The 27,925-nt window shown below is 36.7% G+C and overlaps 1 protein-coding gene across 9 annotated transcripts in view; it reads left to right on the plus strand.

Annotated features, from left to right (window-relative positions):
- TFEC (transcription factor EC) overlaps positions 1 to 27,925 on the plus strand; it is a 130,969-nt gene that overhangs the window by 97,273 nt on the left and 5,771 nt on the right. For 7 of the 9 annotated variants that reach the window (XM_038154411.1, XM_038154414.1, XM_038154416.1 and 4 more), the window contains 4 exons: positions 14,362 to 14,476; positions 15,322 to 15,378; positions 19,621 to 19,696; positions 27,723 to 27,870. In XM_038154411.1, coding sequence (XP_038010339.1) covers positions 14,362 to 14,476; positions 15,322 to 15,378; positions 19,621 to 19,696; positions 27,723 to 27,870 — 396 coding nt within the window. Of the gene's footprint in view, positions 1 to 1,869; positions 2,667 to 14,361; positions 14,477 to 15,321; positions 15,379 to 19,620; positions 19,697 to 27,722; positions 27,871 to 27,925 lie in introns of those variants that run through there. The other 2 variants (XM_038154420.1, XM_038154412.1) reach the window with 2 other exon arrangements.

The raw sequence follows: 27,925 nt of genomic DNA on the forward strand, positions 1-27,925 counted from the left end.
TAAGACAGTATTTTTTCTCTAAGTATTGTATTAGGAGGAGGAAGTTTGTTCTTGACAGTACAAGAATCATTAAAAAAAAGAAACAAATAATATATGAGTGAGTTTCAGAAGTAAACTACTGTCATGTAGGTCAGATATGGTGACAGACACTTGAAAAGTAAATACTTCACATTTTTATCAGAAGTTCATTCTTATTCAAAATACTTACAGTCTATTTAACATTCTGTAGTGAATTTAAAGTATATTAGTACTTCCAAATGTTCAGAACACAGGAAGTGTAGATGTTTAGGTCTGTTAATACAAAGCATGTATTACACCATCATTAATAGTTTAGAGCAGGCAGCAAAAAGCTCTGCTCTACATTGCTTTTAATATCAGCAAAGAAAAAAATTAAGAAACTTATTAAAGCAGATGTTCAAAGCATTAGTCACAGTGAAGAGAGGATAGAGCAGAGTTCAAAAATAGGATCTCTGGGCTTTTCAAGGTGTGATTTAACAGCATGTGATCCTACGAATCACTTTTTTTGTACTAAATGTTGTTTTGTGTTGATAATGTGCATATACAGCCCTAGGACTCACCAGTAAACTCAGTAATCTAGTAACACAATGGAGATCTGTATGAAAATAGTTGGCAATTTACCAGCAATTTCATTCAGAAGTAATTGTTGCAGTCTAAATAATCACTGCACAAGTGGGATAATGCTCTCTATTTGACATGCAGTCCACTAAAACTTATGTCAAAAACTTTAGGAGATTGACTGGCTTGGAATGAGATTGAAGTGAGAGGAAGTTAATGTTCTGCAATGGCATGGGCCTCTCTTGCACAGACCCGGGTGGCACCAGCAAGAAAAATAATTTAATCTTGTGAATGTTTTCAAGGATTCTAAGTTGTCTTTTTTTCTGGTGCACAAGAAAACATGAACTTTCAGCAGTATTTTTGAAGAAGTCTGGGGCGAGAGGCTCTGTAGCAGTTAGATGGCTGGCAATGAGAGCTAAGAAGTAGTTGCAGAGCAATGCTTCAGGCACAGCACTACCATGAAATTGGATTTCAAAAGGCCACCAGAAGAGGCCCAGGTGCTGGTATGTTGAATAAGTTCAGCTCCATGTTGCTGAAAAAGAAAAAACTGTTTCCATGTTGATGTAGGAATAAATTATTTACTATGAGAATGGTGAGACATTGGAATGGGCTGCCCAGGGAAGTTGTGAATGCCCCAACCCCAGCAGTGTTCAAGGCCAGGCTTGATTAAGGCCTGGTTTGGTGGGAGGTGACCCTACCCATGGCAGGGAGGGTTGGTACTATATGGTTTTTAAGGTCCATATCAACCCATTAACATTCTATGATACTATGATTTATTTGTAATAGTTAAGAAATGTTTTCTTTAACTATCCCCTTGCATGACCTTAGCAGCAAGAATGTTGAGAAAAGAAGAATTAAAGCAGTATCAGAGAAGGGAAGCCAAAGCACCTGGGCACGCTGGAAGTCAGGGGTTGCACCAGCTGTGAGCTGGGGAAACAGTTGGGCAGGGGAAATGTGGCAATACTCTGTAAAGATGGTGCTTTGCAATGAGTCACCTCTTCAGGGATCATTTGAGGCTTCACTGCTTCACTTTCCTTTCATATACTCATAATTCACTATTTTACCAAGATTGGGAGCTACTGTTTATTTCCAGTCTGCTTGGAAATAAATAATAATTTCCAGTCTGCTTGGGAGTCAAGTCAGTGGGATTGCTTCACTTCTGCCGCTCTTGCAGGAAAAGAACTTGTGGAGAAAATCCTCAGTGGCTGCATGGCTTGCTTGCATTTGTTTTGCTCCTTTGGCATTTGGAAAAAAAAACAACTTGTGTTGTACAGGTATGGAGTAGAAGTTAGATCAGGATAGGACAGATAGATATTTTCCTTCTTTAATTTTTATGATGCTATTAACTACAGCTGGTATAAAGCTCTGATTAAATCTGGTAACTCTGCATTTGATTTTAGGGAGACACTATTTATTAGTAAAAGCGTGGTTCACTCTGCAAAAGCTCGCTGCTATTACAAGGTCTTTGACATCACAATTTCTCATAATGACATTAATAATTTGTATTTGTATTAATTATTTGTTAAATACTGATGGTGACCATCTAGATTGATTGCAAAAGCTGTTGTCTGTCCCATTATCAGGAATCATACAGAAGGAAGAAATTCAAGTAGATGTACTCCAAAGTGTTTTATTCAACAATTGCTGCAATTATTCAGTCACAAAGTAAAGCCAGCTTTCCACTAGAGGTGCATATAGCATTGCTGATCTAGGCAGCCCCCTACTGCATAATCATGAGTACTTTTTATTTAGTGAATACTGATGTAATTTGGCAACCCTTATAAGTTGATAAAATCTGCTAAAGTTCAAAACCATTTTAGAGAAAGGACCAGAGTAAACATTAACAACCTCATTTGCTTAGGTTGGCTAACTTGAAAAGGCTGCATAACATCAATGAAAATGCTTTGTCAATCACATTCTACACTAGATTAGTCTTAAAGTCCAAGGAAGAATCAAAGTTCACCTAAGTATATAAACTTCTGCCCAGCACTCTCTGGTATCATTTACATGTTTAACGAAAAAGAAAAATGAAGGAGAAGGAACAGTCAGTAGCTATTGAGGAAATAATAGACGCCTCAAAAATAAAACTGGTGAGCAAATATTTTCTTTGTCTTCCTTCAATACCATAAAAGTGTTAGGTAGGAAATTGTGTCTTTCAGTTGCTTCAGTTGCAAAAAAGCTAACTATGAAAAACACAAATTCAGAACTCCTCAGGCCTGTTTCCTGCAGCTGGAAGTATCTTTTGTTATCACTGCCACTGCTGTTTTGAATGTCATACGAATGCCAGATGAAGGTTTGCTTTTGGTATTTCACACAATTTAGTAGTTTGAGGTGGAAATGGGCAGTGTACAGCCCTCTTGCCTGCACAATTTACCTCATGCTGTAGAAAAGGTCTTCAGAGAAAAGAGCATGCATTACTTTGGGTCAGGAGAAGAACTGTGATCTACTATTACATAGCTGCAGCATTCAAAAGCTGTGCAAAATGACCAAAAAGCTCAGCTCTGTCTCCGGCACACTAACAGACCAATGTCTACTAATCCTTCTATATTCTGGGGGTAGAATTCTGGCTAAAGGGAGCCAAAAGACTTAATTTTCATGCAACTGTAGTAAAGTTTCCATAACTCTGAAACTAAGGGAAATTTTCTTTTTTCTTCTCCAGTTTCCTTTTTCTAAAAGGTAAACAGACAGAAATGAAATTATTATTGAAAAATATACAGTTGTTTGTATGCAAGTACCGTTTACAAACATGGTCTTTATCTCAGACCTTAACATTTGTTTAACAGAAGTAAGAGAAAAGGATAGTTAAAACAGGTTTCTAACTCTCCCAATATTCATTCCTTATTAATTCCAAGCCCCTGTGAAGCAGGCTCTGACAGCAAATTCCTTCTGTTTGGTGCCACCAAGAAGATTTTGTTTTATCCCAAAGCCTCCGCTGCATCTGTGCTGTTCTCTGTATTCAGCAACGCAAATCTTGAAGTCCTTAGGAGGAGGCCATAGGAAGATTATGTTTAGCTCACTGCTGTCTGCAGCCTGCAGGTTATGATGATTTCTTTAGAAGAAATGAGAGAAATTTTACGAATTTCTGTCAATGGCATTTACATAGGTTGAATAAAAGACTTGTGAGCTCAGAGGCAACAACGGTGGCTACTTTGTTCTCCAGGTGCAGTCAAGCTTTTTACTGCATGACAAAACTAGCTTGTGGAAAACAAGGATGTCTTGAAGTCTGTTTTGATAAATACACTTCCAAAAATACAACTTTAATGATCATCTTAGCACTTCCTTTTCCATCAGCCTCGGCCTTCAAGGACCTTTAATATATGTGTAAAGTGGCTTATTGAGTAGCTGACTATTTACACTATATTTAAATTTATATTTATACATATTTATATTTACACTAGAAATATGCATTTGTCAATTTATCTGGAATCAAACACTACAGAAAGGATTTTCAACCAAAATGAAATTCTGCATGGTACACCCATGTGGAAATGCTAGAACACAGAAACCTTACTGCAATATGTTCAGAGACTTAGGTGTTAGATGACATCTCAGAAGACATAATATAAAGCATAGAATATATAAAGCAAAAAATATATAGAGTATATGATATAAATAAATGTATTTTTCACTTCTACCTCAGCCTCAATTTTTCCATTTTTTTTTGGTGCTTTTCATTGTTTTTAGAGGAAGAATTTAAATGATTTCATATATGCACTTACATGCTGTATCCAACAAAATTGAAGTAAGGTGGAACCAAGAATTAGGGCATTAGCTGGTATTACTTGTGAAATAATAGTAAAATAGCTAACAGATCTATCGTTTAATTGGCATATTTTGTTTTCAGAACCTGGGGTTTAGTGGGCAGTACTCTTATGAATTGATTTCCAGCTGCAAGTTGGATGATGACATTATCACAGCATCACTTTACTTTTGGACTGTGTCCGTTAATTTTGTGATTAGAAAAGTAAGAAACAGCTAAAAACATACAATTAAAAGGTGAAATTGAAAGAGCATATACATCATGCAAAGGGTTGATTCTCCAGAAAATTCCTTTGCTTGGTCATATTTGATCAGACATTTATCTAGACAATGGACTTCTACTAAGTATATGATCAGGGCAGAAATGTACTATGACTGGAATATGAAGAGAGTTCATTTTTCTCTGATGAATAATGAACCATCTTGATGATCATTATTGGATGATAAAAAATGAACTAGTTTTCATGCATAATATATAACATCTGATGTAATATATCTGAACATTAAGTCCCTGGTTGAGGGTTGTGTAATTATGAAACATGTTAAAGATAAATATAGAAGGGGATACAATTTTTTCAGATGAAAACAAATCTGAGAAGGATAGTATTTTCTGCTAGTCTCTTTGCATAATAAAAAGAGAAACTGGAACATTTTTGAATCCTTATTGCTGAAGACCATTTGTGCTCAAATAGAAGTATTTTGCATTGCAGTTGCAAAAGGACCAAGAATATTTAGCTGTAAATAGGCTGTTCTAGATTCTGAGAACAGTACACTACAACTTCTTTGGCAATTGATAGTGCAAACACATCCTTACAAATAAAAAGGATAACACAGCTTATGTTCAACTTTCTTCAAGCATCACAGCAATTGAGAAAGAAAGCTGAACCCTGGTCTTTCCAGCACAGTACTTGTGTTGACAAGATTATGCATCCTGTCTGCAATAAATTTGAAAAGATGAAAAGTCACAATTCATTAAAACACACATTGAAGATACAAGAACTGCCCCAGTTTTCCCCTTGTCAAAACCTGCAAACACCCATTATACCAGGTATTGTTATTTAGAAAATGGATTTGTTAATATGTGTTAATATACATTTCTTGATCAATTCACTATTTGGCCAAATTCAGTGCACATTTTGAGGTCCATCTGTGGACTTGAGAGATTGAAAAAAGGTTTTCTTTACCTGTCATGAATAAAAAGTAAAGGAATGACAAGCAATCAACTGTGTTTTTATGTTTGGCACCCCAGTATCACAAACACAAACTTTTATGACATATGTGAAATGAACTGTGGACACAATTCCATATTGAGATTTTTGTATTTGGGATGTATGTATGGGATAATAATGTAAACATTGTGCAAAATTCCTACTTTTGTGGGTTTTTTTCCCTTTAATTAAAATGATTAAGCAAGAAACACATTGAAATAGATGGGTGCTAAAGTTTTTTGTAGCTAAGAAGTGGCCTCATTTTACAAAACTGTTCTTTGACATCCTTGACATGTTTCTATCAACTAAGTTTGTGAAAACATGATTTAAATGGGATATATTTAGGCATGGGAAATGATAAAATATTGCACCAATCTTTTGTTTTAGATGCAGCCTGAGCGAGTACCAATTTTTACCAAGAACCAAAACAAATTTTCTCTTGCAGATACAGTACTCAACCTTTCAGGCTAGGCAGCCGCATAGTCTCTCTCTTCTTGTGACAAGTAAAGCCACATGTGGTTCCCTGTTAAGTTTGCCAGGTCTGCAGGTGCAGTACAGGCCACCTGACCATGTGCAATGGGGTCAGCGATCCTCAGAATGGTCTGCACAGCACAGCAGCTGCTGTGGAAATGTGCCACACACTGCTGCTGCAGGAAACAGGCACACCTGATGCCTCATTTGTCTGCAGTTATTAACCCCAGAGAAAAGGATAGCAGAGGAAGTTCCTGCTAGCAACTTGCTTCCTGCAACTTGCTTCCCACTTGCCTCTTCTCATGAGCACTTCTGATCCAGGCAGAATGAAGATGTGTGGTGGAGGCAGTCTGGTCCTGACCTCTGTCTTCTCTGGGGACATCCTGACCTTTCTAATCACGCTTGGGCTTGTGAGTGTCGCTGTGAGGAAGTGAGCCCCTTGGAGAAATGGCAGCTGGATAACAGGACAGTCTATCCTGTTGATTGTTTTCAGGTTCCTCAAGGGAAAGCAGGCTAGCTGATGAACTGTTTTGACCTGTCAGGACAGATCTGATACCTTTGATGAAGAACTCTTGATATCGTAGGGTTTAGCCATTTTAGACAACTAGAACATGTCAGGTGTCTGGTTTTTAGAGATATACACACTCTTCATCATCTTTGAGTAGTGACATCCTTTGAGTATATAGAGAGCTGTTTCCTACTGGAATTAATCTTTTTTAGCTAGTCCTGCATATCCAAGGTTTGCTGTTGACAACCTTGTGTATGAACACATTTTAGTAAAATGCAGTACAGGTTATTTAGGAAGTAACTGAACAGATTTCCTTTCAGGGTAAGGAGCAAGCTAAAGAGACAATAAAGTTTTTCTATTTAAAATAAAAAAGATATTAATGAAGTGCACCAATAACCAATCCTTGATTTCAGTTTACTTAATATTTTCATTAGTGATCTTGGAACAAAAAAATACATTTATGCTGATTAAATTTACTGAGGTAGCAAAAGTAAAAATATTGCCAATACAAAGAAGGATGAGGATATCATAGAGGAAGAATTATATGACTGTGATGACAGAATGGTCTAAATGGAAGGAATGTAATAGTACTGAGTGGAAGGTCATTCATTTAAATACTAATAACAGGAATGTCTGCAGTAAGCTGAGAACTCATTAACTGGAGATGACAGAAAAAGATCTGGTTACATTAGTTGTTCAGGGGATAACTATAAGCCATCAAAATGATGGGACTGCATAAAGGAGATAAATATGATCTTAGTATCCATCATGAGACTGAGTTCCAAGAGACGTGAGGAAATATCCAATGTGGGATTCATTGGCCATGAAACTTCAAATACTATAGGCAAAAAAAGGTGTCCACCCTTCAGAAAAACTAATGCAGAAAAGGTACAGAGAGGCTCTTGTTAGAACATATCATTGCATGGGAAGTTTGTCTGAAGAATCACGGCCTGCCCAATTTAGCAAAGCAAAGTCTCAAGGGAGCTACAGTCACTCCCAGGAGTCACCTGAGGGGGAGGACATTAAACCATGACATATGTATTAAAGGAACACAAAACAAAATCAAATGTGTCTAGAAATGGAAATAAAAGATAAGTTTTTTGACAATAATTTGTGATCAGTCAACTTTTTTAACATACTCCAAATAAAAATATTGGGAAGGTGAAATCTAATTGATTTTAGACAGAGCATTATTGGGTCATGAACTAGATTATGTAATGATATGTTAAATGAACTCAATGTCCAGGAAATGCTTTTTAGTCCAGACTGGGCATTACTATTTTCAGTAGAATTCTCAAATTAAGAAAATTCTAGCTTTGGGAAAGGGTTAGGCTGTTATTTTCAAGCTGTGCAACACTGATTGTGATACAATCATGATCCTTACAGACTTGAATTTTACTGTAAGGCAAACACATTGTGAAAAGATTAGGCAAAATGGAAAAATACTTAAATAACGTGATCATGCAAGTGAACACTGTTGTGACATAGACCTGCTCAGGGACTAGAAGTGAATAGGCATAGACAACCTCTATTCAAACATTTTATTGCTGCATTCAAAATCCTTCTCTTGGAAGATATGCAAATGATAAGTCTTAAAATTACATAATATTTACCAACAGCTATCATGCTATAAGATTTGGAATACCACATAAATTCCTTTCATAAGGCAATGTCTTTCACATAATGTTTTCCTTTATAAAACCCCCCAAACTTGGTATTAGAGACTGCTAATTGTGATCAAAGCTGTCCATTGCTAGTCATCCATGCTGTTAATTAACCCTTAGCGTTTGCTGCACAATCCTACCTGTGCAGCAGTTGAGAACCAAGTATTGAAGACAGCAATCTTCTCTCGATGAGATGCCCATAATACTTCCCTTGGACAGTCAGCAGGCACAAGGTCATGGGTGCCTGTGAGGTGTATTCACTCAGGTAGTCCTGCTGAAGTTTGCTTTTATAATTGGTCTAAGCTTCAAAGTTGAGTATCTTTCAGGACTGAGCCTCATGAATGGGAATTCTCATGTTCCAGTCTTTGCACACAGGCATTGAAGATCCCATGACACTTTATACAAAAGGAAGAATTTTAACCCCAGTGTCCTTGCCAAATGCTAACTTCGTTAATTACAGCCTGCTTTCTTCAATGCTCCTTGCAGTTTTAATTAGAAATTGTATTATTCTCTTCCTGTACTACATTGTCACTGGTTATTCCCAGTTAACCATTTGTTGTACTAAAGGTTGTTGATCTTTTGTCTAAAGCTGGCTGTATTTCAGAAGTGGGAAAGATGGCTTGTTATATTCTGTTATTTTTAATATTTCTGTTCTCATTCCTTATGAGCTGCTTGCATTTAAATTCCTAAATACATATACATAAATATAAGTATCATGAATGCAAAGTTTGGAAATTATGTAACTTACAAGGACTTCTCAGAACAACACAGGTGTGAACCAATATGACACCTGCAAGATAAACAATTGGCTGGTACCTACAAATTTTCATACCCAAATGTCTCTGTTTCCACGTCTAAATTGAAAACAAGGACATGCTTTTGATATGGTGGAATCGGCTGGATTTTTAAAGCGTTTTGGAATTCATCAAGTTTCCCAGTGCTATAGAATTGTAAGATCATCACTGTATAAATATTGTATAATTGTGCAAGTTGAAGTGATTTGTACCTTTAGTAACATTGTGTTGAATCTTTGTAAAATTCTGTGTGCATGTATATATAGATAAACTTATCTTTTAATGTAGGCCTGGAAGCTATTTGAAGCTTCAGTACTGCAAAACCTTTCCCTGCTTAAATGACACTTATAAGCAATAAATGCCATTATGATGTATGGAGTTTTGGTACACATCCAAACAGTTAGATGTATTTTGACTCACAGTTTCTATAATATATTGTGCTATATATTTTGATTTTATAGTTAAAAATTAATTGCTTCTAGATGTCTACATTTCTAAAAGAAATTCCTGTTTTGCCAGTCAAAAAGTATGTTTCCTCATGTTGTATCAAAATCAGCCAATTTCTACCATAAGATTGCTCTCAGTGTTCAGTAACATTAGCAAAGAAATTCCTTGGAACTTTCTATACTTGATATCAAGGCAGAGCAAATTCAGGTAGACAGTTTCAACAAAATACTTTGACACATTTTTTGGCTGTATAATTTAAAAGTCTCTGGTAATCAGAAAAATCATTAATTTTAAAGGAAGTTTTTCTTATGTGGTTTTTAACGTAAGAGTTTATTTGGAAATTTTCACATTAGGAGCCCAGTGAGATTTCCTGAGAAGGCACAAATGGGAGGCCTGCAACATTCACCCCCAACTTTCTCCAGAGTCAAGAATAAGAGTTCATTCAGTTCATTTGGACACACTCAAGTGTCCAAAACAGGTCACATTAATAATTCTCTATTTCTTCTGCTGATCCTGAATCCTGACACTGAGAATAATTCCTTGCACACTAATTCATAGCAGATTTTTTGTGTTAACTGTGAATGAGTGTGTCAAAGGGACACCACCAGTGGCCATATCCACAAAGCCACTTATCTGTCATAGTGGCCATTGCAATATAATTCAGATTTCTACTAAATTCACAGAAGAAAGAGACAGTTGATAGTGCAATTGACACTAACTTTCCCTAACATTTCATGTCACCTGCGTCAAGATGACAGGCCTGTAGTTCCTCCATCTTCCTTCTGGCCCACCTTCTGGCATCATGTTTACTCCAATAACCATGACTTCCTCAGCTAGTGAGGACTTCTGGTAAATTACTCAAGATTGCTCAGTGAGCTCTTCTGCCAGCTCCGTCAGGGCCCTCAGGTGCATCCTGTCTGGCCTCATGAGCCTGTGTGTGTCTGAGTGGTATAACAGGTCATTCACCATTTCCCTTGGCTAGTGAGGTCTTCATTCTGCTGTGTCTCCCAGGTTGGGTAGCTGGGTACCCAAGGAACAAGTAGTACTACTCTTAAAGACTGAGGCAAAGAAGGCATTAAGTGCTTCAGCCTTTTCCTCATCCTTTGTCACTGTATTTTCTCCCACATCCAATACAAACAGGGAGATTTTACTTATCCCTCTTTTTGTTGCTGATTTGTTTATAGAAACATTTTTCATTGTCTTTTACAGCAGTGGCCAGATTAAGTTTTAATTAGGATTTGGGCCTTCTAATTTTCTCCCTGCATAACCTCACAACATCCTTGCTGTCCTCTTGAGTTGCCTGCCTCTTCTTCCACTCTGCTTTTTTCCCCTCAGTTCCAGCCAAAGCTCTCTGTTGAGCTGGGCCAATCTTCCTCACTGGCTCATCTTTTCACACATGAAGATGTCTTGCTCCTGCTCCTTTAGCATTTCTTTCATGGTCCAGCCTTCCTGGACTCCTTTTCCCTTCAGGACTGCCTCTCAAGGGAGTCTCTCAACCAGTCCCCTGAAACGCCAAAGTCTGCCCTCTGAAAATCCAAGTCTTGCTGACCCATCTCCTCACTTCCCCAAGACTTAGGAACTTTATTGTTCCATGATTGCTGTGCCCAAGGTGGCCTCCAGCTGTCACATCTGTAGAAGTGCTTGTCTGTTCACAAACAGCAGATCCATCAGTCACCTTCCCTAGCTGGTTTGCTCACCAGCTGTGTCAGGAAGTTAGCTGTCACACACTCCAGGGATCTTCTGCACTCTTGTTTCCTCTAGGCTGTTGTACTTCCAGATAACATCTGGTGAGTTGAAATCCCCCTCAGGAACAAGGTCCAGCAATCACAAGATTTCTCTCAGCTACTTATAGGGCATTTCATTTGCCTCTTCATCCTGGTTGGGTGGTCTATAACAAAGTCCAACTAGGAAAACTGCCTTGCTGGCCTTCCCCTTGATTCTTACCCATGAACATTCAACCTTAGCATCCCCATCATTAAGCTCCAGACAATCAAAACACTCTCTAAAATACAGAACTACCCCCTGTCTCTTCTTCCCTGCCAATCCCTTCTGGAGTAATTCTGATGTGAATCCTTCTTCTAATTAGTGAGATGATAGGATTGTAGTCATCAGTACTTGAATGACTTGGGCTTGGGCTTCATTTTCATCACCTCCATATGGAGTGGTGGTTCTGTTTTTCTAATGGCTGGTAAATATTGTGGAATGACAAGGGGAAAAATGCTGGAGAGCATCTGCATGAAACAAAGTTGGTATGATACATTTGGCAGAGACACCCTGAAAACAGAACTAGACAGATTAGGGGGCTGGACAGTCACTGAATGAACTTTAACAAACACAAGTCTTGGATTCTGCGCCCGGAATGGGGCAACCCTGGCTGTGTGTACACAGTGAGGAACGAGATGGTGGAAAGCAGTGCTGCAGGAAGGGACCTGGGCGTCCTGGTCTGTGGCCAGTTGGATGTGAGTCAGCAGTGCCTGGCAGCCAGGAGGGCCAGCCCTGTCCTGGGGTGCATCAGGGAAAGCATCAGCAGCTGCCAAGGGAGGGGATTGTGCAGCAGTTGTACAGAATTGCCTTCACCAACTGTGTAATTGAATTCAGCTGAAATGTCTACCTGTGGTTTTAAGTTGAATTTACTCATGCTCTTTTGAATCATCACACAGTTTTGAACTTTGAGGTGTGCTGGTGTTATTTTTTCCTTGCCAGCTAAATTGGACAGTCATGAAATTTCCTCTTGGATTTGGACATTGTCATTTAAATTCACACCTTTGTGAATAGACTTTAGAAATTTAACTATCTTTCAAGGATAAATTAGAATTTCTGTCTGAAAATTAGAATTAATCAATTAAGTATCTCACGTTTGTGTCAAGCTATGGTTTACAAGCCTATTTTTTCAATGGCATTGATAATCTATTAAATTGAAGATTGCCACCAGTGTCGTGCGAATTATTAAACTTATTACACAGCTGAGTGAACTATGCAAAGAAAGACAGATATGTATTTCTCATTTGTTAGATTATTTATTAGATTATATTACTTTCAGTGGTTACTATTTTCTAGCATTTTACAAAAACAGTAGCCTAAATCACATAGCAGCCTTGCCAAAGTCCTCTGGAACCTGGAGGTGTAGGATTGTAGGAGTCACATTGACTCTCAATTTTTTATGTCATTCGTTTTCTTATCATTTGAAAAAACCAAATACATTTACATGAATGTAGGAAGTAATTAAATGTGACATAATTTATAATTACATAATTACATAATTAAATATGAAGTATTTTCATTGAGAGATCAAATGTTTAAGCAGATTTTCAAAACTGACTCAGTGTTGTGATTTATAATGGTATTCAAGAATTTTCAGATTTCCTAAGTAATAAAGTTCTAGTTTAAAAATGAGCACGTTATTTATACGTGTTCAATAAGAACTCTGATAGCTTCATTTCATAGTATGTAATAGAACTGGGAGACTTAAACTAGATTCTCAGATGATCTAGTAAAGTTATTAGTTAATTTAATACAATCATTCTTCAAAAATAAAACTAATTTAAAATTTCAGTTTTAACATAAAATACAGGGAGCACTGCCATGGAACAGTTTCACACTGAGCAAGTAATGGGGAGAATTGTCTCCATTCAAAGGAACTTGTGATGAAGCTCACAGTCTCTACAAAAAGAGAAATTACAGACCTATGGTTGGTGTCTCGTTGACCTGCCTGGAAAATTCCAGGTTGTTTCAGGATCCATAGCTGATGGGCAAATCTGTAACAACACATTTTCTTGTCTATGAAAAACAATTTTCTTAAATAACTCCTAATTTCCTTTCATGTTTTACTGTCTCAAGTCAGTGTTTGTATCCACATATTTTTCACCCACTTTTAAATACTTTTTGGGTCTTTGGTATTTTTCTTTTGTTTACTTTTGGATTTATTTTCTGTTATCTTGGCCATGTGGACCCGAACTCAGTTTCTAAATCCTTGAGTGTTGACCACAAAAAAACCCCAAAGATTTCAGCACAAATTTTATAGGCATGATAAAAAAAAAAAAAAAAAAAAAAAAAAAAAAAAAAAAAAAAAGTTTTTCTTTTACTGCAAAGGATCAATGCTGAAAGGTTGGTCATAGGGTCATAGGGTCACAGGGTCATAGAAAATGAGCAAAACCTTCAGTAAAGTATTGCATATTTTACAGTTATTTAATATATGTAAAGTTCTTCAAATAAAGGTAATTGTACAATTATCTGAAATCCATATACTTTACCCTTACTTTTCTTAGTGTGCATTCTATGGGCTTATTGAAATAATATTATATTTTTTAAGAGAATGAGGATGCTGGTATACATGGTTACACGTTATGCATGTTAAAACCAGACCAGGTTATCTGGTCTATCTTGACAACAGTACAGTTCCTTTCCTCAAAGCATATTCTATGATGTTCTGTCCACTCTAATTTTAACTATTACATATAACTAGGTCTCTGAATATACTGCTGGACCAGGCCCTGTATGAAGTACCAATTCAGAGTTTAGATTCATGGTTAAAAAATTCATACTGGCGAGAATGGTCAAAATCAGCTTGGTAAAGTTGACTTTTGGCCTATTGGATATTTAAAGTGCAGACATGGCAACACTGGATTTAGAAAATACAGCCTGGAAGCAATTGAAAAACAGACACTGTGGCTCATATCTTGCCATCACTGTAGACCTGAAGCCCACACAAATGGCAAATATAGAAAAATGACTATTTGCTTTCAATTTGAGTTAATATTGGAGAACAGGAAACCTTCCCTTTAGATATATGTACATATACTCCTTCTAAAGAGAACCAGACTAATTTCCAAAGATATTTGCTCCTTTCATGCATAGGTTTTTTTAAAAAAATCTTTCAAGTCTTTTACTTATTTTAATTATTTTTCATATTCTTCTTTCCTTCCCTACCCCTCAAGCTATCTAGCAGCATTTTGGATATATATAACAGTGACCAGGGAATGGCACCAGCTAATATGGGTCTCACAAATGCTTCTTGCCCAGCTAATCTACCAGTAAAAAGGGAGCTCACAGGTAAAAAATTCTGAGATTTTAGTTTATAACTGCATAAGTGATGGTGTGTGTCTTAAAAGTTAAATCTTATCATGAAAAAGATATCCATAATTAAATTCCTGAGAATTTTCAGCTTGTGGTTTCATTTAAGGAGAAACAAAGAGAAATGGTTTATTTCTGTTCTTCTCTTTAGAAATTCAGAAACTCCCTGTTTGCCCCCTGTTTTTATGAACATCGTGCTTCTAGAAAACCTTATTATTTTAGAAAGCAGTATGTTCTTCCACATGTTGGCTTCTGACCAAAAATATAAATAAATTATCATCCATTAAATTTGTTCCAGGGTAGAACAAATAGTTCTTTTAAAACTTTACAATAAGGCTATTGAAGGTAAACCTATATTAGTGGATTATGAACTTTCAAAGTTACATTCAATTAATCCAAAGAATGCTAAAAATCATGTACACTTTATTAATGTCACTCAGAGGAAACAGTAAGTTTATTCAATATCTTACAAATCTGATTTAACTCTTGCATTATGGGATATAGAAAATCCATATACATTTTAGTGTATTGTTTTATCCTGATGTAAAATACAGGAAATTGGAGAAAAATACTCCTCCACAGCATTTCTACATTCTTGAATTTAAAAAAGTGCCATAAAAAATGTTAAGCAACCTGTCAGACTTGCTCAAAATTTAGTACTGGTAGAATAAAGATTTGCCTATGATCTGTTTGAATAATAAAAAAGGAATGCAGTAAAAGTACTGGAAATCTGGTCTTTGTGACAAGAGGCCATTTTCAAAAGATGAAAGAAGTACTGGAATTGCATCTTAAGGACTATTTTAATAAATTTTACTTTCTGTCAGAAGCAGATACAAGAGCAATGGCAAAGGAGAGACAAAAAAAGGATAACCATAATCTCAGTAAGTATATGTTCATCTTACATCTCATTAAATGGAATGTATGGAGAATGCAAAACCATGATACATAAGCTACCACATCTCTGCTCTTCTTCTAGACCAGCCTCTCAGCAGGCTAACTCAGACTGCAAAAACAGCTGACCATAAAGCTTTCTTTCTTGAAATTCATTTCTGTCTCTGACTTTTGTCTTTCAAAATACTTTGCATATTGCAATAAATTAATTCCCATATAATCTCCTGCTATTATTTTCTCACAGTAGTACACTTTACTTGATGTTTTCTCTAAGAATTACAGTGCAAAGCAGACAAGAAAGGAGGCAGGTTATGAGAAAAATGACAGTGAAAATCCAGTCTTCACACATTATTTACTGAAGAGCCAAAGCAAGAGGATGTATCTCTTTATGGGTGATGGGGTAGGAAAAGAAATTGCATCAGACAACTTCTAAGTTGTTGCTAACCTCTTAAAGGTATTGAAATTTTATGTCAACAAAGAAGATCAGGACTTTTTGAGACTCACCAGTGTTCTGACTGCCACACAAGCCCCACTAACCCCACTCATCTGGGATACACTTCTGTTTTCCTCATGGATAACAGTGCAGATATGTACAGATGATAGGCATGTTGGTTTTAGAGGTACAGTCTTAGAACAGTAAAATTCATAGTTCAGTGTCTAAACATTAGAATTACAAAAATAAAAACATTTTAGTTTATATAGAATAGAAAAAAAACCCCATCAGTTTCATTACTGGGAGATCGCCTATAAAATTACACATTTTTTCCCTCTAAAGCATAATTTGAAACAATAAGGCTGCAGGATTCTTTTTGGAAAGTGTTGAATAAAGCAGTTAAAATTTTCAAGTTCTCCTTTCCAGTTCTTCCAACAGAAATAGTATGGGAGTTGGATTCAATGATCCTTATGGATCACTTTCAGCTTGAGATATTCTATGATTCTATGAATTTGCACCTAAATTAGTAATTAGTTAATAGCCACTATTTATATCTTTATTATCTTACTTCTGTCTTGTTTCTCTGGCTATTCGATTTCCAGTAATCGAAGAGAGATTTATGGCTTTACTTGCGTGAAATTACATACCTGAAAGTATACATTCACTGGCACAATGTGCTAGCAATCTCTGGGGACAATCTTCTGCTACTTAGAATTTCCAGAAGGCATCCTTATATCTGCCTGTAATTTTTTTTGTGGGTTACAGGCAGACCATGAAGATTTTTAGATGTGTTGCTAGCTTGTAATCTCTGAAATGCCAATGCAGCTGCTGTCTGTCTTGCTATGGCAGAAATGGGGAGTTTTGCTGGACTAAGAAAGGGGGTGGGTAGGAATTATCTGGGGCTACAGGGGAAAGAGAGGCTCATCACAGATACATTAGGGATGTAGCCTTGTCTTACTATTGCCTCCACTGTTTGCTTTGGCTTATCATAGTCCTTCCTGATCACAGAAGAAGTATCTGAGAGCTTGCCCTCACCACTGGCAGCTAAACTGAAGGCCACTGCAGACAGGCAGCATCTGTTTTGGCTTGGCTCCAGGTGTATACTGCAGAGCTCAAAGGCTCTCTGGACATAGCTCTACTATCTAAAGGCTTGGACATAATCATGCATTGCGTATAAAAGCTTTATCAGTGTAATTTACTCTTTTATGGGGATCAGGTTTCTTAGTGATGGTCTGAAAAATCAGTTTTTGAAAGTTGATTGGAATTATACAAACTTTCAATTTTCAGGTTGAATTAAGGTCGACATTTCACAGAAATGGTCTTGTACATTCTCATAACAAGTAGTAATAAAGGCACTGCAAAAAGTTCCATTTGAAGGACTGAGAATGAAACCATGAAAAGGGATTTCTATTTAAGAAGTGGAGCCCCCTTCACGCAACAGACAGAGTTTAAAACATTGCTTAATATTTCTTAACTTTGAGGTTTTTTGCTTCTAAACAAAGAATGTTATATTATAATCCTGTCCATGCAGTTTGAAAAATAATTTTCTAATATAGCTTATGTATAATTTGATTCTTGAAATATTACTGATAACTCAGGATATCTCTGGAAAGGTTACAGGGTTTCAGACATACATCAGGAAAGTTCTATTGCAACATGTTTCCAAGGTTAAAAATCTCCCCCCCAAACTCATTGACACAACCACTGGAAGTTTCTTTTCAGGAAAAAAATGCAAAAAATATAAAGAAAAAGGAATTCTGTAAGTTTTTACTTGCAAGGATAATTTTTTCTTTGCCTTGTTTTATAGCTAATGCTTAGTTGACTACTTTTTGATGAATATCTTACAGAGTTTTCCAAAGTGCAAATATTAATTAAACAACAGCTATTGTGCCATAGGACAGTATAGTTAAAGCACATTTTTCAGGTTTTTTTGCCATGCCATTATTTTGCCAACACAACTGAAATTTACCTTTTAATTTTTTCAGTGGGTCTGTGTTTTGTACACTGGGCTCTCCTACAAGATCCAGCACATTCATTCCAGTGAGATGCAGGGGCTCACTGAGCAATACACTCAGGAGGATTATAACCCTGTCTTCTGAATATGTGAATCATCACCAAAAAAACTGAGATGCTTTAATTTGTTAAGTGAAATTCCTGTTTCTATAGAAAGCAAGACAAGATAAGGCATGTCACCAAGGTAGAGTACTTCATCAGAGCAAATAATAACACTCAGGTTGCTCCTGGAGCTTGAATCTTCTAGGGAGGAAATAACTGACTGCTGCACAAACCTAGGGGCCTCACACAGACAGGAAGCAAACCATTTTATATACAGAAAGAAGAGGACTAAAAGTGATGCAGGTGGTGAGGCTGAGACTGAAAGTGATATGCTCATATGACTATGAGAAGATTGAAGTCAGCCTTGGAAGACCCACTGGGATGCCCTTGGCTGAAGACGTATAACTTATCTCTACTGGGCTTTTTATATCTTTATTCAAAAATAGGCCGTTAGACTTAAAGTGCACATCTCCAAACATGGAGCATAGATCCATTCTGCCCCTGTTCTAGACTGGCCAGGGCTGGGCTGATGGAGTACAGTGGCATTGGCATATTGAGCCCAAGGTAGGGTCTTCCGAGATGTAAAGGACCCTACGTGAAGAAAGAGCCCAACGTGATGTTAGTGATGGTGAAAAGCTAAATTCTGCTTGTTCAGTGAGATTTGCATTGAGTTAAAGTGGAGGCAGTGGACAAAAGTGTGAGCTCACACCAGCGGAACAGCAGTAGAAACTGCTGGTCTCTGACACCCAGCAGAACCCTAATGGGAGTACATTCTCACTGAATGCACTTTCTGTGTTAAAATTATATACAAAGAATTCCCCAAAGCAATGAGATGTTCCCTGGACCTACCCACTAGAAAAATGTGAATTTTCTGAAGGATCACATACAGCAGCCTGGATACCAGTACAATGCTGGTAAAGTGAACTGAGAGCACACAGAGGGGGTACTAATTTTAAGAGATTTATTTTCTCTTTTTTCCTTCTAACTAAACTACAAAGTGAACCAAGATACCCTACATAGCTTGTCTTAGGAGAAGCATAATTTTAAATCCAAAAAATATATTTCATAGTTTAAACCATGGTGGTTTTTTTTTCATTTTCTCTATGTTTTAAGAATTATCATAAATATTTTTGTGCTGTCCATCACCAAAGGGAACATATGTACAGGGGTGAGGTGGTTTTGGGACATAATCTTGCTCTGTTTCAGTGATGGGATATGGTTGTAGTTACTCTGAGTAAACACAGAGTAAACTCTGTGGGTTTAAATGCTGGTAATCGTAAATAAGGGATAATGAAGTTGTTACCTTGTGACTTGTAACAGGAGTTCTGCCAAAATATCAATTGCTGGATGAATTGCCTTGCATCCCTGTTGGAGTCACCAGCAAGACTCCATTAAGCTGAAATCTCTGTTCTGTGGGAGCATGGTGGAGACAGAATACATAAATATCAGGAAAAAGGAAATGTTAGCTCACATTTAGATAATATGTGATTATTTCATTCTCTAGAAATCAAATTGTAAATGGGGGAAAACTCTGTAGTTCAGGTAAGATACAGACTTATGTAGTAATGATAGAGTTTGTCCTGAGAGTAAGTCAGAGACAGACAGGAGCTCATGTTGGGACTGCTATTTGAGGAAGATTTTTTCTGTATATTGATTAACATGTTTATAACTAATTAAAATGTTTTATGTGTAATTTCTCCAAAACCATTTCAGCATAAAAATAGTAAATGTTTCTTTTTAACAGTTGAGAGAAGAAGAAGGTATAATATTAATTACCGAATCAAGGAGCTTGGCACTCTCATCCCCAAGTCTAATGATCCGTGAGTTCAACTGTCTTTCCTATAATAATGTTTAAAGTATTAATACAGGAGAAAAGAGACAGTTGTGTATACTGGCTATAGGATTGAGAAATGGGATACAAAATCTTCCATACCAGGTCACTGGCTCAGATAAGGCTGTTGAAGTAACAAACCTTTGACAGATTTTTTGTGCCTGTTGAAAAACTTATGTGAAAGCAGAATTATATGAAAGCAATTTCAGGATGTTTAAAGAGAAGCTGCCACTTAAAGGCAAAACAAACAAACAAACAAAAGATAAGCCAAACAACAGAAAGTCCATCTCTCTGTCCCTGAGCACAGTTGTGTGGTGTCTCTGGAGAAGGCAGTAATGGTGCTTTCAGCTCTTGCCATGGCCCTCTAGTGGGATAACACAAAATTTATGTTGTCACTGTCTGCCCTCTGACTACAAGAAAAAAAAAAAATCAATTTAAGAGTCTGTAGACTGAGCATTTTTCAAAAGTTCTCAACTCAGTGCAGGGAAAGCACCAGTCCTAAAATGCAAGGATAAAAGTAATAATTGCTATAATTGCTATAATGATATCATTTTATACTAATGCATATACTTACAGAAACACAAAATGCATATTGCTTGAACTATATGTGCATTCCCTTAAAGCTTATATTTGTCATCAACAGGAAAAAAGCTGTCTTGGAGAAAAGCCCATTGCAGGATTAACAATGACAATACAGAGTGATTTTTAATGCAGAACTTTTGCCTTAGATTTTTCTTGTTGCTCAGGGAAGACTTAAGACAATGCAGCAGCATGATTGTAACTTGCATAGAATTGATTATACAGATTTTGTCTTTATCATTTGCATGTCAATACAGATGTGCATGATACTTCAAATGAAAACATCTATTGATATTTCAGCTTTTTTAACCTTGGAACTAAGAAACTTTTGATTACATTAAGGATTTCTGCAACAATACAAAATTGTGTGAGACTTACACAAGTAGAAGGTTGGCTTTATTTGAAGTGAAGCCACCAGAGAGAAAGTTAACATGCTGCATCCATTTTAGAGAATTCACAAACTCAGCTCCTTCTGTAGCATCCACTAAAGATTGGATAAATGGGCATTTTTTTGTTATTAATAAGAAATTAGGTGTTAAAGCTGAATTAAAGTAAAAAGCACTTTAAGTACCTAAATAAACTTTTGCACATGTGATCCATTGCAAGCAGAAACTGATAGAAGTGTTTTCATTTTTCTGGTGCATCTTTCAGTATTCAATACCATTTGGGCAAGTAATTGAAAGATTTTTCAGAAAAACAGTGGATGGCACTGTTGGTTTGCAGCTATAAAGCAAAAAATAGAAAGTGGTTATACTGCAATTAGAGATGGGTATGGGGTACAAATTCCAGCTGCACTTTTTGATTGCCTGTAAAGGTGTTTCACTTACATGTTTTGGTCTGGATTCAGGTTGACTTTGTGAACTTAATCAAAACATTAAAACCTAGAGTAATCATTTGAGCTATTCTTAAAATGATTTACCTGGACCTGCAGCTTTGCTCCAGTAAGTGGATGATGGACTTCACCCCCAGTTTTTGGTGTTGTTGCCTGATGAAAAAGTTTCAGGTATAGATTCTGAAATCATTGCCTTATCTTGTTTTAGTTTGCAAACCAATGACTGAGTTCAGCAGTGTGACCAGACCCAGAGTGGTTTATGTTTACAAAAGCACAAGGTGAACTTAAGAATCTCCCGTTCCGAAGACTGCTGATAATCAGCACTCCTTTGGAAAGCAGGCCTACTGAAAAGCTTTTGAGTTCGTGCTAAGAAAAAAAAAGGCATCAAAACCTGCAGGGCTTTTGAAAAAACAGTTTGCAACACAATTTTGCTATAGCTTAGTGCAAGGATAAATTAATTCAAAGAAATGTTAGTAGGTTTTTTTCGTATTTGTATTTTTAGGCAGAAATATATTAATTTAAACATGTTGTTTTGTTGGCTGAGTAGATCAATATTATTATTACCTTTTGGTATGGTGTTGTTTTGCCAAATCATAACTCAGCATCCTTATTTTCTCTTTCAGTTCTTGCTTTTTACTTCATAACACATTACTGTGCCCCCAGTCTGCCCCCTCTTCTTTGAAAGAAAGAGGTTTATCATGGCTTATAATACTTTATCTGTAACATTTTATCACACAGAGCATTTTTGCCTTATATTGCTTTTAGAAGATTCTTCCTAAAGTGGAAACTTAGTTGTAAAGGGAGAAAGCTTACTGATGCTTAGACTAACGACAGTGAAGAAAATCAGCCTCTGCGTTGAAGAGCAAATACTACTATAACTAAACCATTGTGGTTAGCATGCCTGTCCCAGATGGCTTGCTTCAAGAAGATTACATTCAGAATCAGAAACAGAAAAGGACATTTTTTAATGCCATTTGGAAACCTTTTGTGATTTATATTTTTTAGAAGTGCTGTGTGGGGTTTTTATTTCACTTTTGTTTTGTTGGTTATGTAGTGAACTTGTTTGGCTCCTGCAGAGCTTCTGCAGGGACTTTCTTTTGACTGGATTAAACCCCTATTCTTTTCACTTTTTTTCTTTTTTTCTTAATTTAATGATGAAAAGTGTGGATTACATTACATAAATGAATGGGTGTTTTAAGTTCACTTCATCAGCATTAGAAAATTAAGATAAGTGTAAGTTACAAAGAACTATGACTCTTTTGTTTAACTTTCAATGCTTAGATATCCAAGTGCTACATGATTCAGAAATGCAAATCAGTTTTAAAGAACAAAATTCAAAAATAGAATTTAAAAATGCCAGAAATTCTCAGACATATTTTGCTGAAAAACTCATAACCTGCTCCTTTAATTATACCTGCCTTTCTATTTGTGTTCAACCTTTCAGAATCCACCTTTTAGGTGGTTAACAGGATTCCTTATTGTGATGGAGTCTGGCAATGCCTATACAAGAACAGTTTAATGGTAGCTGGACTTAAATTGCCAGAAAACTAAAAGAGAAAAAAGAACTCTAGTAATGTTAGAGAATTGGAATGTTACAAGAACTGCTGAGGATCTGGGCAGAAGCAGTGGGTTGCTCTCACTCTTTCCTTTCTTCTCTCTGCATCTACCTGTGCCTGACCCCTGTGCTGTCTGTGGACAGTCCCTCTAGCAGCCAGCACAGACACATTTCTTGCAAAAGAAGAGCTTGTGTACACTCATGCTGTTATAAAGTGGAAACTTGCTGCCTCTTTCAGAATAAAACACTTTGCAATTGTGCAAGTCCTCAAAACAAGAGCAAAGTCCTTTCAAGAACTTCTTTGAGCAAATTTCTTTAAAGCTAATTTCTCAGAAACAGGGAAAGAAATGTTCTGCAAACACAGTTTCAACTTTGCAAATGTATTTGTTATTAGTAACTGGCCTGTGTCTGGCAAACTCTGTAACTATCACACTCTCTCAAAAACTGCTTTTTTTTACTAATTAGTTCTAATCTTAGATGACCAGGTGCTCCCATCCTTCCTACAGGACTTCAGCTTCTGTAAACTGGTGAAGCTCTGTTGACTTCAGCAAAGTTAAATTAATGAAAATGAGCTGCAGATCAGTTTCTTTTCCATGTTTCCTTTCTCCAATATAGGAAGCTCTACTTGGTGAGAGTTACATGTTTTGTTCTGGGCATTTGAGTTATGTAGAGAGATTCAGATGGTAAAGTTAAGAGGAGACAGGATTCAGAGACTAATACAACATAATGTGTTTTTTACTTTTTTTTAAATTTTCCATAAAAGTCCAAATATTTTTGATTTGCCTCTGTTAATTAAACTCACTAACACGTCTGTGGATTGCTAGAAATTTCAAATTACTCTACCACACAGACACATAAGAACAAATAAGCAATCCTCCTTCGCCGAAGCCATTTCTGACGACCAGACTGGCAAAACATCTTACTGCTCTCAAATGACTTGGCTTGAATGCAAAATTTCCCATGTATTTCAGTATTTACAGGATGGTGTCATGCATGCATTTAATAAAATCATGACTAAGAAAACAAATGCCAAAAAACCAACAAAAAAAAAAAGAAAAAAACCCACACAAAGAAAATTAATATAACTGAAAGATCATAATGAAGAAAAGAATTTCTGCCATATCTGAAGATAAGTAGGACTATAGCTAAGTTTTGAGAATCCAAGCAGTTAAGAGTACAAGTATTTTGTCTGTTTTCATACAGAAACTTCAAATTAAATTAGTAACAACTGCTAGTGATTCCTCAAATTTTAAAGGTTCTAAAAATGTCTTTGTAGGGCTTTTCATTTCAGTTTTTATCTCTAAGTGCAATCTACAAATCTCTAAAAGCAAAAACTATGATTTCCTAGTGACATTTTTATAACTTTTCAGGTAGTTTTATTTACACCCAATTTAGAATTCATTGTTTTCAGAGAAATAACAGAAGCCAAATAACTGATCAGAGAATTTCTGAATTCCTCTGATGCACTTCTTGTGCTTTGAGTTAATCCATTTTCAAGTGCTGGGTTGTTTTTTCTTCCCATCATAGATGAATCTGCTTGCCTGCCTGGTATGTAGAGCTAGGTGCATTTCAGGCTATTGGTATGCAGGGATCTCACCTTTTCCAGCCCAAATTTCCCTTCATCCTCACCAGCTGCATTGTTGCTCTTCCAGCCCTGCACATCTGCATAGAGCCTCTGCTGCTCTGCAGCACTGTCCTGTGATTGCTGTCTCTGGGCTGCAATGAATGAAGAGTGCCTGTGATACAGAATCAGCACAGATACCTTCAGGATTTTCCTTAGATCCTGGTAAAGAGAGACATGAAGTGAAACACATGTTGACTTCTAAGGTCACCAGCTGTTCCTTTGCTATTTGCCTTCACACACTGGAAGGTTCAACTCCAATATTCTTTATTTAATAAGAATATTCTTCATTTAACCAGTGTATGTACATAGGAGAAGTGTTGTAGAACCACATGTGAGGTACACACACATGCACAGATACATGCACATGTGTACACAGACTGCAAAGAACAGTCTCTTAAATAACAATAATATCCTCTGCATTTTTACCCTAGCTCTCCATTACAGTTTTGCCTCTCAGATCTGTAAATATTACCACAAGAGATATCTATCCATATGCATCTCATGCAAAAGCTGACCAGGTCCCTCTCTCTGGCAATTTGAATCCAGGCATTAGTCTTTCAGTGAAGATTTTTTCAAAACTAGGGAAATCAAGGAAACTATCAGGGAAACATGAACTAAAAGTAATCCATATCACAAGTTGATATTAAGTGTAACACGAATGAATTTCGTAAAAAAATATTCCAAATACAGTCATGGATATATGATATATGTAAACCAGAAAAATCAACCACAAATATTTTTTTCTGATTTTGAATTAATGAATTTTTTTGTGAAAACACTATGAAGTATTTTCTAAATACGTGATATATTCCAATTTTTCTGCTGCTGTTACATTTGCTCAATTATTTCCATTTTTCCAGCTAAGAGTTTATTTCTAATTTCGTAGTACTTTAGGTTTGGACCACCAGTTCAAACCTGCCTTAGTTTGTTTTTAGCACTTGTTAGAGACTAACCTCCTTGTTAGGGCAAATTGTATTTCTCCATATAGCATATATAGCTCATATCTGAGATGGGAGTGAAGAATCCCTGTTTGAAAAGTTCTTGTCCTGCTAACTTTATTTATTTTATTTAGCTTCTTTATTCATGAGTGGTCTGGCACAGATGACAGACACTTTTCTGCCTTTCAAACTCCACTGCAATTTAGTTAGGTACCTCTCTACTGAGGTACCTAACTTTTTTACCTAACTTTCAAAAGGAGTGTGAAGAAAATGAAACTGTGACATGGTGGTGGCAGTCAAAGATTGTCCAGAAAATATGCACACTAAAAGCTTCCTTAACCTTTACAGTTTGAACATAGGTAAGCCATTTGAGAGGAGAAGGTCCTCTCCTAGGAGGGAGCCTACGGGATACTGGCAAGAAATTCTGTCCTCTCACCTGCTGAAGAGGAACAGGGACAGGAAGGAGAAGGCAGAGGCACTGCCAAGAGATGATTCAGCCATCATGGCAGAGATGTATTCTGCTCTTGGCTCCCAGTCCCACCTCTGCTCTAGCTTTTTGACCAGGCAATGTTGAAATCAGAATACATATCCAATTATGTTTTGGCTTTGCAGACAGTAGGGTTGTAGAAAACAATTATTTTCTTTCTGGCCTCCTCAACCTTTAATTCCAAAAGCTGTGCATTTCTGGCCTGCAGCACTGAGAGGAGGCAAGGTCCCTCTGTTCAGGAGCCTCACAGTTTGTGTGCCGTCCAGAAATAACTGGCATTTGAATTTCAGCACTCTTGGATCAAAAACAATATTACTCCCAAATCTCTAGCAAATTACCTGAATTTTATGGCATGGTTAAACACTCGGATGCTTTATCACAAATAATTTGGTGTATTCTTCTTAATGTCCTAAAGTTATCAGCTCCATAAGGTTTTGTCCATATTAAAGCATCTGGAAAATGCGGGTGGTCTGGGTCCCTAAATCCTGTACCTGCCTGGCTTTTGCACTATACCTTCAGAAGATAAATAACTGCAGAAATCTCTGCAGGTGCTTAGCCTCATGAGGGGAAGTGGAGGGGCAGGCACTGATCTCTCTCGTGACCACTGACAGGACTCAAGGAAATGACATGAGGCCGAGTCAGGGGAGTTTTAGGGTGGATATCAGGAAAAGGTTTTCATCCAGTGGGTAGCTGAGCACTGGAAACAGGTTCTCCAGGGAAGTGGTTATAGCTCCATGCCTGGCAGAGTTCAAGAAGTGTTTGGACAGGGCTCTCAGGCACGTGGTGTGACTCTTGGGGTGTCCTGTGCAAGCCCAGGGGTTGTACTCACTAATCCTGATGGGTGCTTTCCAACTCAGCATATTCTATGATTCTATGAATAAGGGAAAGTGATAATAGCTGGGCATATAATTTTTTTTTCTCCATAAATGACAGCATGTAAATAATATATGTCTTTGGAAGAGGTATTGAAAAAACACTTGTCCCTTCCAACATCAGATTCTTATTTGTTCTCACAACAGCTTTGTGTTGGTTTGGGACCAGAACCTTGATCAACCTTCTGCTCAGCCTAAGCAACTTGGAGTGAAGTAGATAGTTTGGATAAAGCCCATTTAACAGTATATTTAATGCAGTGAACCCATCCTGTATCAAAAAATGCTGAAATTTATCAGAAATTAAATTATTTTAGCAAAATTAATTCTTGTTCCAAGATCTTACTAAAGGAATGCATGAAAATTTGATAAATGAAAGTCTTTGGACGGTTTAGTTTGAACAAGTGTTACGTTGCTAGTGAGGCTGCTTGTAAGCTGGAATTCAAACCATGATTTCCTGAATGATGTGCAGGTTTAATCTAATTTTTTTGCAAAACTTTTATTTTGAGTAGGGGTCTGCATGTAGCTGTAGATTGTAACTTGTTTTTTAAATGGTTTCAAGATTTTTGAACATGATTTTTGTCATTCCCTCGTCATTATGGTTATGAAAGTGTGATTTTTTAGTCTGCCATCAGTGAGGAGTGGCATTCAGCACAGATCATTTTGTTCTCTACAAGCATAAAAGCAACCTCATTAGTAAGTCAGGTAAAAGGAGTAGTATATTCAAAATGATCTTTAAAAATTTAGGCTTAAGTCCTCAGTAATGTATATTTCCTAGTTCATTAATGCAGAAATACTGCACATAGATTTTAATCTCAGAGTTAATAATAAAAGCAATTTTCACTAAAAATATAAAAACTGTAATGGTAGAATCATGATATTGCATTTAGCTCTCCCACAAAAAGTCACTTTATTACTTTCTTTTGACACTTATTTTCATTCTGGGATTAATTTTACTATATAAGGGCTTCTTAACTATTCTATTAAAATTTCCATTCAGAAGCAATAATATCTAAGAGTGAATAATAGTCATGTAAATCATTATTTCATATTAATGTAAAAGATTTTGTAAGTTCTTATGAATTCTGCTGACATGCACAATTGTGAAAAGGTTATCTCTACATTCTGCAGTGATATGCGCTGGAACAAAGGAACTATTTTAAAAGCATCCGTGGAGTACATCAAGTGGCTACAAAAAGAACAACAGAGAGCCAGAGAATTAGAACACAGGCAGAAGAAATTAGAGCATGCTAACAGAAGACTTCTGCTCCGAATTCAGGTTTGTATAAGCGTTGGCACGCACTACAAAGCTTTCTCAGTACTTATCCCCCATT

The sequence above is a fragment of the Motacilla alba genome, chromosome 1A (assembly GCF_015832195.1).
Source record: "Motacilla alba alba isolate MOTALB_02 chromosome 1A, Motacilla_alba_V1.0_pri, whole genome shotgun sequence".
NCBI classification, from domain to species: Eukaryota; Metazoa; Chordata; class Aves; order Passeriformes; family Motacillidae; genus Motacilla; species Motacilla alba.